Source organism: Phocoena phocoena, chromosome 1 (genome assembly GCF_963924675.1).
Source record: "Phocoena phocoena chromosome 1, mPhoPho1.1, whole genome shotgun sequence".
NCBI lineage: Eukaryota > Metazoa > Chordata > Mammalia > Artiodactyla > Phocoenidae > Phocoena > Phocoena phocoena.
In genome coordinates this window covers 113,494,912-113,512,348 of record NC_089219.1, presented here as the reverse complement: position 1 = coordinate 113,512,348, position 17,437 = coordinate 113,494,912, and the positions used below count along the sequence as shown (strand labels likewise).

At 47.2% G+C, this 17,437-nt stretch overlaps 1 protein-coding gene across 2 annotated transcripts; it reads right to left on the bottom strand.

Moving 5' to 3' along the window:
- Nucleotides 1-25: 25 nt before the first annotated feature.
- SLC25A44 (solute carrier family 25 member 44) lies at nt 26-17,437 on the bottom strand. 2 transcript variants are annotated; one of them, XM_065889375.1, is made up of 4 exons: nt 17,294-17,437; nt 11,297-11,934; nt 4,872-4,999; nt 26-1,387 (listed from the first exon to the last, which is right to left on the bottom strand). In XM_065889375.1, the coding sequence occupies exons 2-4, from the start codon at nt 11,919-11,921 to the stop codon at nt 1,196-1,198; spliced, it is 945 nt and encodes a 314-aa protein (XP_065745447.1). In that variant the 5' UTR covers nt 11,922-11,934; nt 17,294-17,437; the 3' UTR covers nt 26-1,195. The 2 variants fall into 2 exon arrangements, with proteins under 2 accessions (XP_065745447.1, XP_065745438.1); XM_065889366.1 differs by lacking the exon at nt 17,294-17,437 and having other exon boundaries at nt 1,196-1,387; nt 4,872-5,023; nt 11,297-11,921.

Genomic DNA, 17,437 nt, shown 5'->3' with positions numbered 1-17,437 from the left:
CCTGACCCGCCCTTTACCCGCCTCCAAGCATCTCTCCAGAGGGTACCATGACCGGGATGACTCCTCAGATCAGAGACAAGAAAAACTCAAACAGTTCCACATCTCAGAGACTCCCATTGTGAGACATCTGTTTCTGTGAGTCCAAGTGATTGGGGTATATCTGTGTGTTATGACTGCCTGGGGCTGAGAACCTCCACTGCCCTCTCCTAGGTTTGGCTCAGCTGGTCGAGGGAGATGCACTAGGGCACACATATACTCCTGTCACTTTCCAAACCAACTACTCTCTAAACCAGACTTTTCAGGGTAGTGTTCCAAGTCCAGTGTGTCCCAGACAGTCTGATCTATTTAGAGCTGTGCCCACCACTGTAGTCATCTGGGCCAGGAGGAAAAAAACAGCTTATATACCCTGAGGCTGCTGGGACTGAAGGGACTGGGAGGGATAGATAACTGGGATTGAGGGAAAAGCTACATGATATTTTTCCACCTGTCTGAGGAAGGGGTGGGCTCTGACTGCAGGATTGGTGCTTTAGCAGGACTAAGACAGTAGCCTGGTTCACAGAAAAATACACACACAAAATAAAGTATCAACATTTCTCCCCAACCTAATAACTCTCCAAAGAGAGGATGAGTGCTCTGGAGAACCAGAGGTTTTTGCTGCTCCCACTCCCTGTGCAAAAGTGCCTGGCACCTTGCCCCCAGTGGCAGGGAAAAGCAGAGTAGTCTGGTGGGCAGCTCAGTCCCAAAATAAAAATAAGCAAGCCTAAGAGATGAAGCAGGAAAGGGCTGATGGCAACTGCTTGGAATCTGGGCTGAAAGCCCAAGAGGAAGAACCAGTGGTAGTAAGCAAGTTCTATGTGCAGCTCTTCTCAGGATCTCAGGGACACAGATGGAGGGGGAAGGCAGAGAAGGGTTGGCAGGGGATGGATGGAGTGGGATTGGCAGGGAGAGTGGATTTCCTTAGGGCAGGACAGTACCTGTACTGAATGAGTGAGCCCAGTTTGGCAAGAAAATTTAAAAATGAGAGCAGGGGATCCAGGCGTGGAGCCTCTTCAGCAAGAGCAGTTCAAAGTCTCTGTCCCTGACCCAGGGCTGGACTCGGTATCTGGTGGGGCACCTGAAGAGGGTGCTACCCTCTCCTCTCTGCCCCTGACTCAGAGTAGTGTGGGAAACAGCAGGCTTCTCTCCCCATCACTGGTTACCAGTGTCTTGAGTCCACCAGCTCAGGTCGGAGGCTGAGTTTCTTGAGGCTCTCGTAGCCCACCACAATGACAATGGTTGAGGGCGTGGCTGAGATGATTCTGGCGGAGAGGCCTTTCATGAGGCCCCAAGGCCCCTCTTCTGCCATCAGCTGTCGGAAGGTCAGGATGATGGAGTTCTTGCCCTCAACCTGGAAAAGTCAACGCATTGGAGGACGACGGTCTGCAGTCAAAGCCCCTCTACCCAATCTCCCTCTGCCTTAGGCTAAAGTGGAAAGAATTAGACTTGGGAATCAGAGGGCTGGACTCTGCTTCTGCGGGACAGTTCAGCACAGTGACTGAGTAGGGGCTCTGGTGCCAGACTGCCTGGTATGAATTCTGCTCCACAATTTACTAACAGCATAATCTCAGGTACTTTACTTAACACTTTGCACCCCACTTTCCTCAAATATAAAATAGTAATGATAATACCTACCCTGTGTGGTTGTTCTACGAAGTAAACAAAAGAATACTTGTATATGCTGAGAACAGTGACTGGCAGACAGTAAGTATTCAATAAATGTTAGTTATAATTAATATCATTAGATAAACTACATAGTGATGAGTCTTTGGACCAAGTGCTTCTCTCTGGTCTCAGGGAGGCTGGATTAAATCACCTCTAAGGGCCTCTGCAGCTCTGTTACGGGCCAGGGTTCTTGGCCTTCCCGAAGCAATAGAAATTGACTAGAGGCCAGACAAGAAATTCAGGCGAGGCTTTACTGGGGCCCTTGCTCACTCCCCAAAGGGAGGTAAGCTTGTTTCTTATATGGGGTGAGGGTAGGGGTGTGTCCAGGAGTCCGGCCAGAGGGGTGGCTTAGGTATTTTGCCGCCCCTTAGCTGGTGGTGTGTGCAGCGAGCATGCACAGTACCCTGCTTTTGCTCCCGGCACTTCAAAAGTGGCAGTTGGGTTTTTTGGTTTCTTTGTATGTTTTGGGTCCAGAATTTGCCCCAACTGGGCATGCACACAGTTGTTTTTAGTCCCATATAGTTTCTTTGTATTCCGTTGCTCAAGGAGAAGTGTGTCCATGTGCAAGCCCTGCAGCACTGCAGCAAAGGGGCCCAGGTCCCAGCCTGTCTCAGCTCTCTCTACCAGTGATTTTGATTCTGATCATCTCAATCCCTCTGAAGCCCCATGGCTAGAGTCCTCCCCCTCCAACCCTGTCATCTCCCACACACCCTGTGACCTGTCTTCCCTATCATACTGGAATCTTTTCTCTCTTTTTTCTTAATAGTCTTGCCCTCTTCTTCCCCCCTACCCCCACACCTGCCACCAAATTACACTTTTAGAGATTACCCCCTTCAGACCTTCAGCCAATGCAGGACAGACACACTCCTTGTTATACTTCCCTCTATTCACAAGGTAGTCCCATCTCTGACTAAGAACGTCTCCCCATTCCTCTCTGCCTCCTTTAGTGCCCTCCTCCACATTCCCCTTTTCCCTTCTTCCCCTGACCACCTGTGCTCCCCTAATCCTCCACTTATCCACAGCCACGTCAAGGGCTTTTTTAGCTATGGCCCTGGTCCTCATATGTGCTGTCTCTTCCAGCCTGGGAACTCCTCAAAGTAAGGACCTGTCCTTTTCCTTGAATCTCCTCATGGAACACCCAGAACAAGGCTCAGGAGAGAATAAGGATGGAACCTATACACTTTATTATTTGCAAACCAATCAGATGCCACTCATTTTCAAACGTGTGGGTCGTGGAGGGGGCGCATACTTTCCTAGGGACCAATACACAGCTGACCCTCGAACAACACGGGTTTGAGTTGCATGGGTCCACTTATATGCAGTATGTTTTTTTCCAGCAGTAACAAGTAACACTACAGTACTAATAAAAATTTTAAAAATAAATAAATAAAATAAATAAAATAACCGGGAAGACTTTACCATTGCTATTTAATCTTTATGGATTGCCTATCTCTCTAAACATGTCAAGATATATTCCTGTTTCTCTAAAGTACATACTTGGTTAATTTAAGAATTCCATGCTTATGCTAACATTAAATTTAAAGAGATTATTTTACTTCTCTGGAAATAAATCAAAATTGTACATAGGGGGCTTCCCTGGTGGCGCAGTGGTTGAGAGTCCGCCTGCCGATGCAGGGGACACGGGTTCGTGCCCCGGTCCGGGAAGATCCCACACACCACGGAGCGGCTAGGCCCGTGAGCCATGGCCGCTGAGCCTGTGCGTCTGGAGCCTGTGCTCCACAACGGGAGAGGCCACAACAGTGAGAGGCCCGCGTACCGCAAAAAAAAAAAAAAATTGTACATAGGTAGCAGAGTTACTACATAAAAAATTGAATTTAAAATTGAACTGCCTGCTTATATTACCCACAATGTGTTTAAATATCTTTGACTATAATCTATACCAAAATGATTTAAGTAAAAATTCATTTTTATTTATACTTAAAAAAACCCAAAACACTACAGTACTATGCGATCTGTGGATGGCGAACCACAGATTCAGAGGGCCAAGTTATACTCAAATTTTCAACTATGCGGAGTGTCAGTGCTCCTAAACTCCATGTTGTTCAAGAGTCAACTGTACCTAGATTTACCAGCCACCTCCATCCCAACATCTTGGTATCAGGGAAGCTGACTTCACCTCCATCTGCTAAGGTTATTTTCCTTCCCTCTCCTTCTCACTGTAAGTCAATGACCACACTCTCCTGGACAGCTGTCCTGTTAAGTTACCCAAATCAGATATTAAAATTCCCCCATTCTCTCCACCTAAAGCTTTTTAAAAAATATTTATTAAAAAAATATTTATTTATTTTATGATTATTTATTTATTTTATTATTATTTATTTTTAAATTTTATTATTATTTATTTTTTTATTTTGGCTGCACTGGGTCTTAGTTGCAGCACGTGGGCTTCTTAGTTGTGGCATGTGGGCTTCTTAGTTGCAGCATGCATGCGGGATCTAATTCCCTGACCAAGGATCGAACCCAGGCCCCTGGCATTGGAAACATGGAGTCTTACCCACTGGACCACCAGGGAAGTCCCTCCACCTAAAGCTTTATATAGCAAAACCTACCATCTGTATATTATACATTATCATTCAGATTCTATTTCCTTGGACTCAGGGCTGTGAAATTGTCATTAAGCTGACTAAAGACAGGGACTATAACTTCTGGACAACACCACCCAGGGCTTTGTCTGTGTTTGTGCTGAGTCCACACAGAACAATCTGTGAAACCTGTTCAAGGACAGTCATTTTCACTGTAGAGAGCACATAGCCAAGTGGAGAAGCTAGATAGACTTACGAAATTAACTAAAATCATATTTCTAATAACCACAAAGCTACAAGGTAAGGAAAAGGTGGTTGATAGGCTATGCTATTATGATGAAAGCCTAGAAGAAAGCAGTAAGAATTCCTAGAGGCATGGGCAAGGAAAGGAGTAGAGGCATGCAAGGTAGCAGACAGGATGACAGAAACATTCTAGGTGATTCAAAGTGCTCAGCTGGTTTCTGTAGATGGTAAGCATAACCACAAGGAAGAGGCTTGGATGACCAGGAGAAGGCTGGCTAGACTAGAGGGCCATGACACAAAGAGGTCAGGAAATATTGGAGGGCCTGAAGATCACACTTCTAATGGTTTATCTGGGAAGAGGGTAGGGGAGAAGACTGGTCTTACCTGTACTCGGGTTCGGATGACATCCATGGGATTGGTGAGGATGGAAGCAGTGGCTGCAGCCAGAGGCCCCGAGATGGCTTGAAAGACGATGTGAGGGCACTCCTTAGGGCAGAGGGACGAGAGCTGCTCTGGAATCAAGGGAAAGATAATGCCTCAAGACATGAGGTTCCACTCCACACGGCCCCAAACCTTTTCTACCAGTTGGCCCAGTGATGACAAACCCTCCATCCTTAGCCACCTTAGACCCTATAACTCCCATCTTTGCTTCCATCTAAACCAACAACAAAAAATTTTTTTAAATAAATTTATTTATTTATTTTTGGCTGCACTGGGTCTTCGTTGCTGCACGCAGGCCTTCTCTAGTTGTGGCGAGTGGAGGCTACTCTTCGTTGCAGTGCGCAGGCTTATCATTGCGGTGGCTTCTCGTTGCAGAGCACGGGCTCTAGGCATGCAGGCTTCAGTAATTGTGGCACGTGGGCTCAGTAGTTGTGGCTCGCGGGCTCTAGAATGCAGGCTCAGTAGTTGTGGTGCACGGGCTTAGTTGCTCCGCAGCATGTGGGATCTTCCTGGACCAGGGCTCGAACCGGTGTGCCCTGCATTGGCAGGCGGATTCTTAACCACTGCGCCACCAGGGAAGCCCTGAACCAACAAAAATTTTAAAATCTCAGGCCCCTTCCAGAAGTCATTTTGCATAGGACAAAATTCCTCTGGAGAAGGGGATTTCAAAACCTCTTTGCTTGCTGACTCCTTTCAGAAATCACTCCTGATGTAAAACTCTTATGCTTATGCTCTACTTTTCACAACTCACTGGCTAGAAAAGCACACACCACATATTTTCTTATACATGCACTGGATAACTGGTAAGATACATTAAAAATTGGTAACACTAATTGTCTTTAAGGAAGGAAGCTGGGTGACTGTGGTAGGTGAGGAGTGTTTTCACTGCATACCCTTTCTTACCTTTTGAATTTTGAACCATATGAATGTTTTAAAAAATAAAAACAATTACAATTAAAAGAGAAAATCATAGCCTACAGTGAGAACTTTTCTTCAGCCTATATCAAGAAAGGAAAATTGGATTTCCCTGGTGGCGCAGTGGTTAGGAATCCGTCTGCCAACACAAGGGACATGGGTTCGAGCCCTGGACAGGGAAGATCCCACATGCGGTGGAGCAAATAAGCCCGTGCGCCACAACTACTGAGCCTGAGCTCTAGAGTCCGCAAACCACAACTACTGAGCCTGCGTGCCATAACTCTGCTGAAGCCCACGCGCCTAAAGCCTGTGCTCCGCAACAAGGGAAGCCACCGCAATGAGAAGCCGGCGCACCACAAGGAAGAGTAGCCCCCGCTTGCCCCAAATAGAGAAAGCCCGCGCGCAGCAACAAAGATCCAACACAGCCGAAAATAAATAAATAAATAAATTTTAAAAAAAAAAGAAAGGAAAATTCATTTTTCAAAATGCTGATGAAGAAGATGGAATAATACCCAGATTCACCCAATCCCAGTGTCACTAGGAAGTTCACCTGCAATTGAATTATTTTGCTTTTCCCTCTCTGAAGGCGAGAGACAAGAGTTCGTTCATTTATTCAACAAAGATTTATTGAGTGATTACCACGAGCCAGTCACTTTGGGTTCTAAAGATACAACAGTGAATAAAATAGCCTCAAATCCCTGCCCTTATGAAACTTACATTCTAGTGGGGGAAAACAGACAATAAATAAATAAAAAGCAAAATATACAACTATGCCAGACATGTTGTGTGCTAATTATAGAAAAAAATAGAGCAGGAAATGGAGATAAAGAATGCCAAGGGCAGAAAGGGTAGAAGGTGAAGTCTAAGCAAAGCCCTAAAGGATAGTATAAGCCTTATAGATCTGTGGCGAGAACTTTCCAAGCAGAGGTAACATCCTATGCAAAGGCCCTGAGGCATGAGCATGCCTGAGGTCTTTGGCACCAAGGCCAGTATGCCTGCAGCCGAATGAATGAGGGAAAGAACAGTAGATGAAGTCTAAGAGGTAGGGCCCTGAAGCCACTGCATGGACTTTGGCTTTTACTCTGAGTGAGACTGGATGTAAAATAGATTTATCATCTCCAAGGTTCCCTCTCAGTTTTCTCTGTACAATTCAGTCACCATAATACCTTTAAGAATTTCTTCTTGCGGGGAGGAGCAATATAGGGGTAGGGGATTAAGAGGAACAAACAAGGGTTTCCCTGGTGGCGCAGTGGTTGAGAGTTCTCCTGCCGATGCAGGGAACACGGGTTCGTGCCCTGGTCCGGGAAGATACCACATGCCGCGGAGCGGCTGGGCCTGTGAGCCATGGCTGCTAAGCCTGCGTGTCTGGAGCCTGTGCTCCGCAACGGGAGAGGCCACAACAGTAAGAGGCCCGCATACCTCAAAAAAAAAAAAAAAAAAAAAAAAAAAAGAGGTACAAACAAGCTACAAGGATATACTATACAACACAGGGAATATAGCAAATATTTTGTAATAACTATAAATGGAGTATAACGTTTAAAAATTGTGAATCACTATATTGTACACCTGTAATTTATAAACTATTATACATCAACTATACTTCGGTTTAAAAATATATATATATATAATATATATTTTTTTTCTTATGCTCCTAGTTTTGGTAATTTACGGCCAGGCAACTAAAGATTAGGAAACAAGTAGGATGGTGGAGGTTGGCAGGACAGAAGCGAGGGCTTCCAAGTCCGAAGGCATGACAGAATTCCTTAAGCCTTACCAGAACCACCTCTCCCCTGGATTTCTAATCACTTTCTTCCCCAGGGTCAGCATACAGAAAGAGACAAAGTGAACTGGTGGCTCTGCCTCAAGGGTGTCTTGTTGCTCCTGAGAAGAAAACATTTCACAACCACTGGAAGGCAGCATCTGGAAAACAAGGTGCTACAAAAGAAAACAGGGCTTCCCTGGTGGCGCAGTGGTTAAAAATCCACCTACCAGTGCAGGGGACACGGGTTCAAGCCCTGGTCTGGGAAGATCCCACATGCCACGGAGCAACTAAGCCCGTGCACCACAACTACTGAGCCTGCGCTCTAGAGCCCATGAGCCACAACTACTGAGCCCACGCGCCTAGATCCTGTGCTCCACAACCAGAGAAACCAATGCAATGAGAAGCCCACACACCACAAGAGTAGCCCCCACTCGCCGCAACCAGAGAAAAGCCTGCACGCAGCAATGAAGACCCAACACAGCCAAAATAAATAAATAAATAAAATTTTAAAATAAATCAATTAAAAAAAAGAAAACAGAAAGAGCCCTCTTTCCAACTGGGTAAAGAAGTCTTCTTGGGACTTCCCTGGTGGCACAGTGGTTAAGAATCCACCTGCCAATGCAGGGACAGGGGTTCAATCCCTGGTCTGGGAAGATCCCACACGTCACAGAGCAACGAAGCCCGTGCGCCACAGCTACTGAGCCTGTGCTCTAGTGTCTGCGAGCCACAACTACTGAAGCCTGTGTGCCACAACTACTGAAGCCTGCGCACCTAGAGCCCATGCTCCACAACATGATAAGCCACCGCAATGACAAGCCCACACACTGCAACGAAGAGTAGCCCCCTCTCACCACAACTAGAGAAAGCCCGCACGTAGCAACAAAGACCCAACATAGCCAAAAAGTTACAAATTAATTAATTATTTTTTAAAAAAAGAAGTCTTCTTTGCAAAGATGGCATGTACGCTGAGGCTTTAAGCATGAGAAGGACCCAGACACACAAACAACAGGGGAAAGGCTATTCCAGGCAGAAAGAACAGTATCTGCAAAGGCCTTGAGGTGAGAACAGAGCTTGGTGTGTCTCAGGAACTGAGAGAAGGGCAGTGAGAATGGACCAGAGTGAGTAAGGGCAGAGGAGCACAAGATGGGGCTGGAGAAGCAGACAGGGACCAGATCACATAGACCTGTACTGACCGTGAGAAGCATTAGATTTTATTGTAAATACCCATAAGGCAGCATTGGTAGATTTTAAGCAAAATGGAGTGACAGGGCTTCCCTGGTGGCGCAGTGGTTGAGAGTCCGCCTGCCGATGCAGGGGACCGGGTTCGTGCCCCGGTCCGGGAAGATCCCACATGCCGCGGAGCGGCTGGGCCCGTGAGCTATGGCCGCTGAGCCTGCGCATCCGGAGCCTGTGCTTAGCAACGGGAGAGGCCACAACAGTGAGAGGCCCGCGTACCGCAGGAAAAAAAAAAAAAAAAAAAATGGAGTGACAAAAACCAGTCTACTCTCTCAACAAATATTTACTGAGCACTTACAATTCACCAGGCCCTGAGACACACAGTGTCACAGAGTGTGGTACACAGTGGGTATTCAGTAAATGTTAGTTTCCACCCCCTTCCAAGAAACTTTCCAGTCAATTATATCAAAATAAAGCTGGAGGAAAAAAAGCATTAAGAAAAAAGAAGAACCTGTGCAAATAATAGAAGAGACAGGCACATACAAATAACATCAAGGCAAATGTTCTAACTGCCTTAAGAAAGACTGAAGCAATGTCATGGGAGTTGGAAGGAGGGAAAGATCCTTTCTGAGTTGAGAGATACATGGAGAGTATGGGAGAGGAGGCAATGAGTCATGATTTCACCAGGGTAAGTGGACCTGGAAGGCATCTAGCAGAGGGATATGAATACAGCAGAGGTGGGAGAGATGATGCATGGTGGAGGAACGGTGTGTGAACTGGCCTGGCTGCAGCATAGACTATACATAGGGAAACAGCAGGATGTTTCACTGAAAAGGGAAGGTGAAGCCAGGCTGAAGAGTTTGGATTTTACTGAGTAAGCAGTGGGAGCCACTGAACATCACAACCAGAGTTTAAAGTTAATCCATTAGGGGGACTTCTCTGGTGGCACAGTGGTTCCTGCCAATGCAGGGGACACGGGTTCAAGCCCTGGTCCGGTAAGATCCCACATGCCGTGGAGCAACTTAAGCCCGTGCGCCACAACTACTAAGCCTGTGTTATAGAGCCCACGAGCCACAACTACTGAAGCCCTCGCGCCTACAGCCCGTGCCCTGAAACAAGAGAAGCCACCACAATGAGAAGCCCGCGCACCGCAATGAAGAATAGCCCCCGCTCACCACAACAAGAGAAAGCCCACGCAGAGCAGCGAAGACCCAAAGCAGCCAAAAATAAATTAATAAAAATTTAAAAATAAATAAATAAAGTTAATCCATTAGGGACTTGTGTGTAGATAGGAAGGAAGAGACTTGGAACAGCTAGAAGGCTGATGCAATAGTCCAAGAGGGTAGGTACAGAGAATGGTTTTCAGGAAAGGCAGTGGGAATGGAGAGAAAGTTGGACAAGACATTCCAGGGTCACTAGGACTAGATGTGGGGACAAGGACAAGGGGCCAAGCACTATGCCCAAGGCCTCAGTTTCAGTGATTTGGAGAATAACATGGCCACTGACACATGAAAGTAAGTCAGAAGAGAAAGCCAGCTTGGATGAAAAATGGTTAATTGAAACAAATTTCAGATGTAATTGCATGCCTCCAGGTCAAAAGGTCCAACAGCCAGGATGTCTGTCCAGAGCTCTGGACACGTAAGTTTGGGAACAGAAATCGAAATTTTGGACATATTAGGAAAGGACAACTCTAATTGTAAATGAAATCAAATGAGGAGAGAGGGGTGAGGACAGACTCCAGAGAAAATGCTCACGTTTCCTAGGAAGGTTCTCTAACATTAAGATTGCCAGCATCCATTCCCAAAGAATCTGATACAAAGGGTCGAGGTGGAGTCCATGTATCTGAATTTTACCAAATACTCCAGATGAAAGACTGTGTTAAACAGAAGAAGAGACAGAGCTACCAAAAAAAAAAAAAAAGTACAATTAGAAAGATAGGAGAGGGACTTCCCTGGTGGTCCAGTGGTAAAGAATCCACCTTACAATGCAGGGGACACAGGTTCGATCCCTGGTCAGGGAACTAAGATCCCACATGCCACGGGGCAATGAAAAGCCCACACACCGCAGTAAAGAGTAGCCCCCGCTTGCCGCAACTAGAGAAAGCCCGTGCGCAGCAACGAAGACCCAACGCAGCCAAAAATAAATAAATAAAATAAATAATTTTTTTAAAAAAAGAAAAAAAAATAGTAAGGAAAGGCATCCAACTCAAAAGCTATTACCCATTGCTCCATTGCTTTCATCTTTAAATCCTATGGATTTTGTCCCTCCCCACCTTATGATCCTCTGCCAATATTCCACTAAACTTAGTTGATCCTGATTCATCGAGAACATACGCTATGTCCTACAGTCATATACTTTACTTGTCTGATTCCCTCCACTATAATATTAGCTCCTTGAAGGGAAGAACCATGTCTTACTAATCTCTGAATCCCCCTGGATTCAACATGCACAGAGCAAAAGCATCTCTGTCCATTAGTAACCATCCTCCACCCCCACCCTCCTGGTCCCTGCTTACCTGCATAGAAGTGGTAGAAGGGCCACCAGACAGCACTGTTTGGGATGTAAGTAAGCAGCGAAGCCACATAGCCCCGGTAGAAGCCACGAAGTCCATCAGCCCGCAGGATCTGCCTGATGATGTCCTTGGTTTGGCCAAAGGCAACTACCCCTTGTCCCTCTGGATTCCCTCGCACTTGGAAGCGGCCCATTTTCTCACCCTTACGCTGCATCATCAGGTGCTGGGAGACCACATCAATGGGCACTGTGATGCTCTGAGCCACGAGAGAGGCCGAGCCACCGGCCACCAGTGATTTGACTGTGTTGCTCTGGCTGTAGTCAGCTACAAACTTCCGGGTGAGCTCATAAGTAGTAACATAGCACTGGCCAGATATGAGGGTGAAGGTGTTGACCAGGAACCCCCGGTAGAGGCCAGTCACACCATCTGCCCGTAGGATCTTGATGAAGGCATCAAAGGTCCCATGGTAGAGGCTCTTGCCTTTCTGAACCTGCAAGCGAGTGCGGATGAGGGTGAATGGGTAGACACTGACACGGATCATCATTGTCATTGCCACACCAAACACGTAGAACTTCTTCTTGTCCAGGTGTTCCCACTCGATGATCTGGATGTTACGTTTGTCCTCCATTGTGTCTGGAGACCTGGGGATTTGAGCAGGGTGGAGGGAATGTGAAGGAGATCAGAATTTGCACTTTCCCCTCCTGGATGGGCTCTGAAACCCCATTCTCAGGCTTCAGCTCCTGGGGTACTCACTTCTCCAAAGTTTAGACTTCACCCAGTCTGGCTCTGCCAACCCCTGCCTGATTCTTCCTTCATGGATCGGGATAGTGCCCTCTTCTCTCTCCTTTACCAGTCTGTCCCAATTCAGGACCCCTCTTCTGAAAATTGTTTCTCACCTCAGTGACTCCCGTGGGCCCACTCCCACCTCAGCTCCCTACCCCCAGCTTATCAGATCAGCTATTCTGGTCTCTCTGCCTCTGGCCAGGCCCTGGTGTCATGGCCCAGTCTCCTTTTCCTTCTCTAGCTCACCCAGACAGCTCAGGATGCTGTGGGCAAACCAACCACCTGGCCTTTAAGTGGGCTAATGGGATGTCACTAAGTGACATTCTGGAGTTTCCTAAAGGCTAAAGGGAAGTGCTCCATTTCTGACACTCCTGGGCCTACTGAGGAGACATGGCCTTCAGCCTTGGGCCTTTGAGCCTCAGCAGGGTGCCTCTTTTACCACCATTTACCAGCTGACTCACCTCACTTTATTTCTGGTTTCCTGTGCTGGCCCCTCTGAGCTCCTCCTGACCCACATTCACTACACTTACACCTTCTCCAGTCTGCATTAGAAAAAAGTGTGAGGAAGAAGGCAAGTGGGGCTTTCACTCCACAGGCACCCCCCCCACACACACCTCCCTTCCTTCTAATGAAAGGAGTTAGAAATTTAGGAACAAGCCAAAGGTCAGAGTCCTCTTTGGTTATTAGATAACTCACTCTAGAGAAAGAAGAGAACCACCTGAGAGCTAAGCAGTTTCCCTGAAGAGTCTTAACTACAGTGTAGAGAACATGCTTGGCCTCCTTCATCCCCAGGCATATAAATAATAACCTCAGCCCCTAGGTAGTGAAGGGAGATTCAAGTGACAGAAAAGATATAGAGACTCTGCCTTTGAGAAACTCAGTCTCTTCAAAGAGACACAGTATCCCTCTGGGGAACAGATATAAGACACAGAGATAAAGAAACCAGGGCAAATTAATGTACATGTGGCCCTCATGTTAAGTGTATCCACTGACTAAAGTTTCAAACAAAACTAATAAGGTTACAACTGTAATAACTGTATAAAATCAGGAGCTTTCAACTTAAGAAATGTCAAATGAGGGGCTTCCTTGGTGTCGCAGTGGTTAAGAATCTGCCTGCCAATGCAGGGGACATGGGTTCGAGCCCTGGTCCAGGAAGATCCCACATGCCACAGAGCAGCTAAGCCTGTGTGCCACAACTACCAAGCCTGTGCACCACAACTACTGAGCCCGCATGCCGTAACTACTGAAGCCCGCGCGCCTAGTGCCTGTGCTCCACAACAAGAGAAGCCACCACAATGAGAAGCCCGTGCACCGCAACGAAGTGTAGCCCCCGCTCACTGCAACTAGAGAAAGCCCGCATGCAGCAACGAAGACCCAACATAGCCAAAAATAAATAAAATAAATTAATTTTAAAAAAAAAAAGAAAGAAAGAATCCACCTGCCAATGCAGGGGACCTGGGTTCGAGCCCTGGTCCGGGAAGATCCCACATGCCGCAGAGCAACTAAGCCCGTGCGCCACAACTACTGAGCCTGTGCTCTAGAGCCCTTGAGCCACAACTACTGAAGCCCGTGTGTCACAACTACTGAAGCCCATGTGCCTAGAGCCTGTGCTCTGCAACAAGAGAAGCCACCACAATGAGAAGCCCGCGCACCACAACAAAGAGTAGCCCCCACTCTCAGCAACTAGAGAAAACCAGCGTGCAGCAGTGAAGACCCAATGTGGCCAAAAATTAAATAAATGAATAAATAATTAAAAAAAAAAAGAAATGTCAAATGAGAGGACATCACATATTGGACATACGCATAGTGACAATGTAATGTGCTCCTGTGTAGGATACTGGACATTTTCAGCCAGAAGGGGAAAGTGAGAAGTTAAAGTCCAGGAAGCAGGAAATCAGGGCCTCCCTAAGCTCTGAGAGAAATCCTTAAGGGATGGGAAAGGAGGTGGCCACATCAAAAGGACAACTCTAGAGAGGTGAAGTGTTCTACACAGGCAGTCCCAGCACCAAAGCCTTGACAAATCTCATGTCAAGTGTATAACCAGAGTTCATCCTCAACCACCTTCCCCAACCAAAGGTCCCAACCAGCCTAAGCAGCTTCTTGGTTTACCATATAAGTCAGTGGGGAAGCAAGGTTAGCTTTTTGGAATTTCCTGAGCTGGACTGCATCACTTTCATTAAAGTATAAGATACCTGCAGTGCAAACTGAGTACATGTGAGCTGAGGGAAAACCTCAGCTTCAAGGTGAGGCATGGGTGAGGCACATGTAACCAAGACAGGCTTCCTGGAGGAGGACAAAGCAGCTTGAATGGAGGAATACATGTGGACAGTGAAAGGGAGAAAACAATGGCTTGAAACAACTGGGTTGACCAGAACAGAGAATCTAGGCCATGGGAAATGAGCTAGAGATGGGGTTCTAGGAGGAGAACCCCTGGAACACTGATGTGCCACCTGCTGTGGGCAAAAGTGGCCCTTCCTCCAGCCTCAGCCCAGGACACCCATCAAGTCCAGTGCGGCAAACTTCTCCTTTAAGGCCCTTCAAGAGAAAGGGATCACTGTATCACTAACAAACAGGGTGTTTGGCATCCAGGGTCCCAAGGTTATGTGTCCATTTCCACTGAGAGAGGAGGAGAAGAGAGAGAGACACTAGGATTTACTGAACACCTATTACCTCAAGTAATCCTTACAACTTAACCTCTACACAGTTAAGACACTTCTGCTACATGAGGAAATTGAGGTACAACAAATAGGTTAAAAGGAACAAGCCCAAGGTCACCCAGCTGGTTAGCGGAGGCAGGATATGAGCCAAGTTTGCTCCTCTACTCCATCATGCCCTCTACTTCATGGGAGATGAGGAGTTCCAGCACAAATCACTCTGTTCAGTATAAAGCCAGGTCATTCCCACCCTTGGGAGACAGAATTAATGCCCTCATGACTGCCAGTCACCCAAGGGTTAAGCATAAGCTCCTGGCAGCAGATGCCCAGGGATTTCTCTCCGCTTTATTCCATTGAAACCAAGAGCTGCCTCTGCTTTCCCAGCGTGCTTGTGGAGTGACTGAGCTGAGTGGCTGGGTAGGCCTGTTGTCATCACAGGACAAATACGGCAGGGCTCAAGCAAGGACTCCTGCCCAGCTCATGGATACTGTGTGCTGAGCAGGGCAGAGAGCCAGAGCCACAAAGGACTCTGTTCTAGGACCTGGTTTTGTGGGCACCGTCTCAACTTATCAAACTGAATGACAGAGTGCCAACAACTCCTGATGAGAAATCCTACAGCAGCACCCAGCGCCCCATTTCCCCACTTTCCTCCATCTCTCACATGTGCCAGTCTATTTTAAATTCCCAGAAAGAAGGGAGGACTCTCCACGGCCAAAGCAGGTAATTTCTATCATTACCATGGTGACAGAAGAAGCCACTAAGGGTCATGCCACAGAGGGCTGAGCCTCTACAGTTGAAGGGGAAGGCACTGCACCCACCCCCTCTATCCCTTTGAAAGGTGGGTTGCTCCTAAAAGTTGGGATCTCAACCTGCTCCTTGTTATTTAACCTCCAAACTTCCCGCTGAAATATCAAAACCAGTTCCTTGTGTTTCACCCTCTGGAAAATCCTCCATGCAGATACCTGTATGCTCACTTCCTTCAGCCTTCCTTTCTTCCAATTCAATCAGCCCAGCTTCTTTATGGCTCTTTCCCAGATCCTTATTTGTGTTCATGGCTCCAATTCTGAATTTTCCCCCATCTTTTAACACAGCTTAGACTCAAAGGTTAAAGTGCTTCATATGGAGACCCAACAGATGACCCAGGATGTCCTGAAATCATCAAATGAGATGTCAGAGGCAGAACCCCCACTGCTGAACCCATCAGAGGAAAGGGACAAACTGGCCCAAGTAGGTATACCTCCTTCTCCACTTCCCTTCTCCCTGTACCAGAAAAACCACACCAGACTGTTCACTAGGTTCTGAAATAAGATCCTGGTTCAGGACAAGGCAGTGTCACCTGGAATGTAAGGTCATTTGATGAAAAGAACACTAGTAGTCAGGAGATCCAAGTCTGAGTTCCACTTCCATTACCTACTAGTAGGATTGGAACCAAGTCACTTCTTTGAAATTCAGTTTCCTCATCTGTGAAATGGGGCTAGTAAAGCCTGCCATAGCTATGTCACTGTGGTGCAACTCTCATGAGCTAATGTGTGAAAGCACTTTGTTAACAGCAAAGCACTTCTACCATTTCAGAAAGCTCTACTGGACAGTGCTGCTCTAAATCTTTGCTACTCAGAGTGGTGCACAGACCAGCAGCATGGGCATAATCTGGGAGCTTGTTAGAAATACAGAATTTCAGGATGCTCCATAGGCCTGCTGAATAAGAACCAACATGTTCACAAGATCTCTGGGTGGTTAATACATATATCAGAGTTTGGAAAGTATTGCCTTAAATATTAAGGATTGTCAGTATTATAACAATGATAACAACTACTCTAGGAGTCCAGACCATTATGACTAGGTTAGGAGCCCTCTGACTCCATCCTGACTTGTCACCAGGACTGGGCTCAGTGATGACTTCTAGACTTATTCAAATCTTTTCAGTCAACAACCACCCCCCCGCAAGTCAAATAGCCACCTACAACTCCTGACAAGACATCCGTGGGGTTTGGTCCCCACTTCTGTGCTGGAAACATCTTTGCTTCCTCCTTCTGTTTCTCTGTACTTCTTACTGCAACTGCATCAAGGCTTTGCATCCTGGGAGCTATCTACCACATGAATGTGAATATATTTACATGCTTGTCCACCTGTCCTAATGAACATGCATTTCCTTAGGGAAGTTCCCTGGCATGCCTCCAACCTCTCCCTTCAAGACAACCTCCCCTCTGGGGCATGAAGCGATTTCCATCCAGCCTTCCTTCGGTCTTCCATAGGTGCCCACGTGATCCCTCATGACAGACACCACATGACAGTCCTCTTCACCTACTCCACATGACACCCCCTTTAAGCTGCTTCTGTCCTGGCCCCCGAGGTGCCGCCTCGCCATGCTTCTTTCGCTGTCAGCGAAACTCATGCTCCTCCGACTGGAAAAGATGACTCGTTGGAGTCGCCCCTCATTCCCCAAACTGCGTGGCGGGCTCCCACTGAATTGCAGCCGGCCACTGCAGGCACCCGCTGCCTCCCTGACAGGTCCAGGTCCTCGGAGACCTTAGTCCTCAGGCACCCCAAGCCGGTGGTTTCTTACTTTCTCACATCAGGGCGGTTCCGCCCCGTCTGAGGTGAACTCCAAGCGTGGATCTCTAGGCCGCGGCTCCCACTCTATCCTCTGTTTCGGGCGACTGATAGCCTCCGGTCGCATCTTCCTCCATCTCGACCGGGCTCCCGGTAC

What these genes read in the sequence shown, in the direction of transcription:
- SLC25A44 (XM_065889366.1), bottom strand. Translation starts at nt 11,921, where the DNA reads ATGGAGGACAAACGTAACATCCAGATCATCGAGTGGGAACACCTGGAC. An exon ending in CTTCTACCACTTCTATGCAG is followed by an intron (nt 5,024 to 11,296) that starts GTAAGCAGGGAC and finishes TCATGTCTTGAG; the next exon opens with GCATTATCTTTCCCTTGATT. An exon ending in TCATCCGAACCCGAGTACAG is followed by an intron (nt 1,388 to 4,871) that starts GTAAGACCAGTC and finishes TGACTTTTCCAG; the next exon opens with GTTGAGGGCAAGAACTCCAT.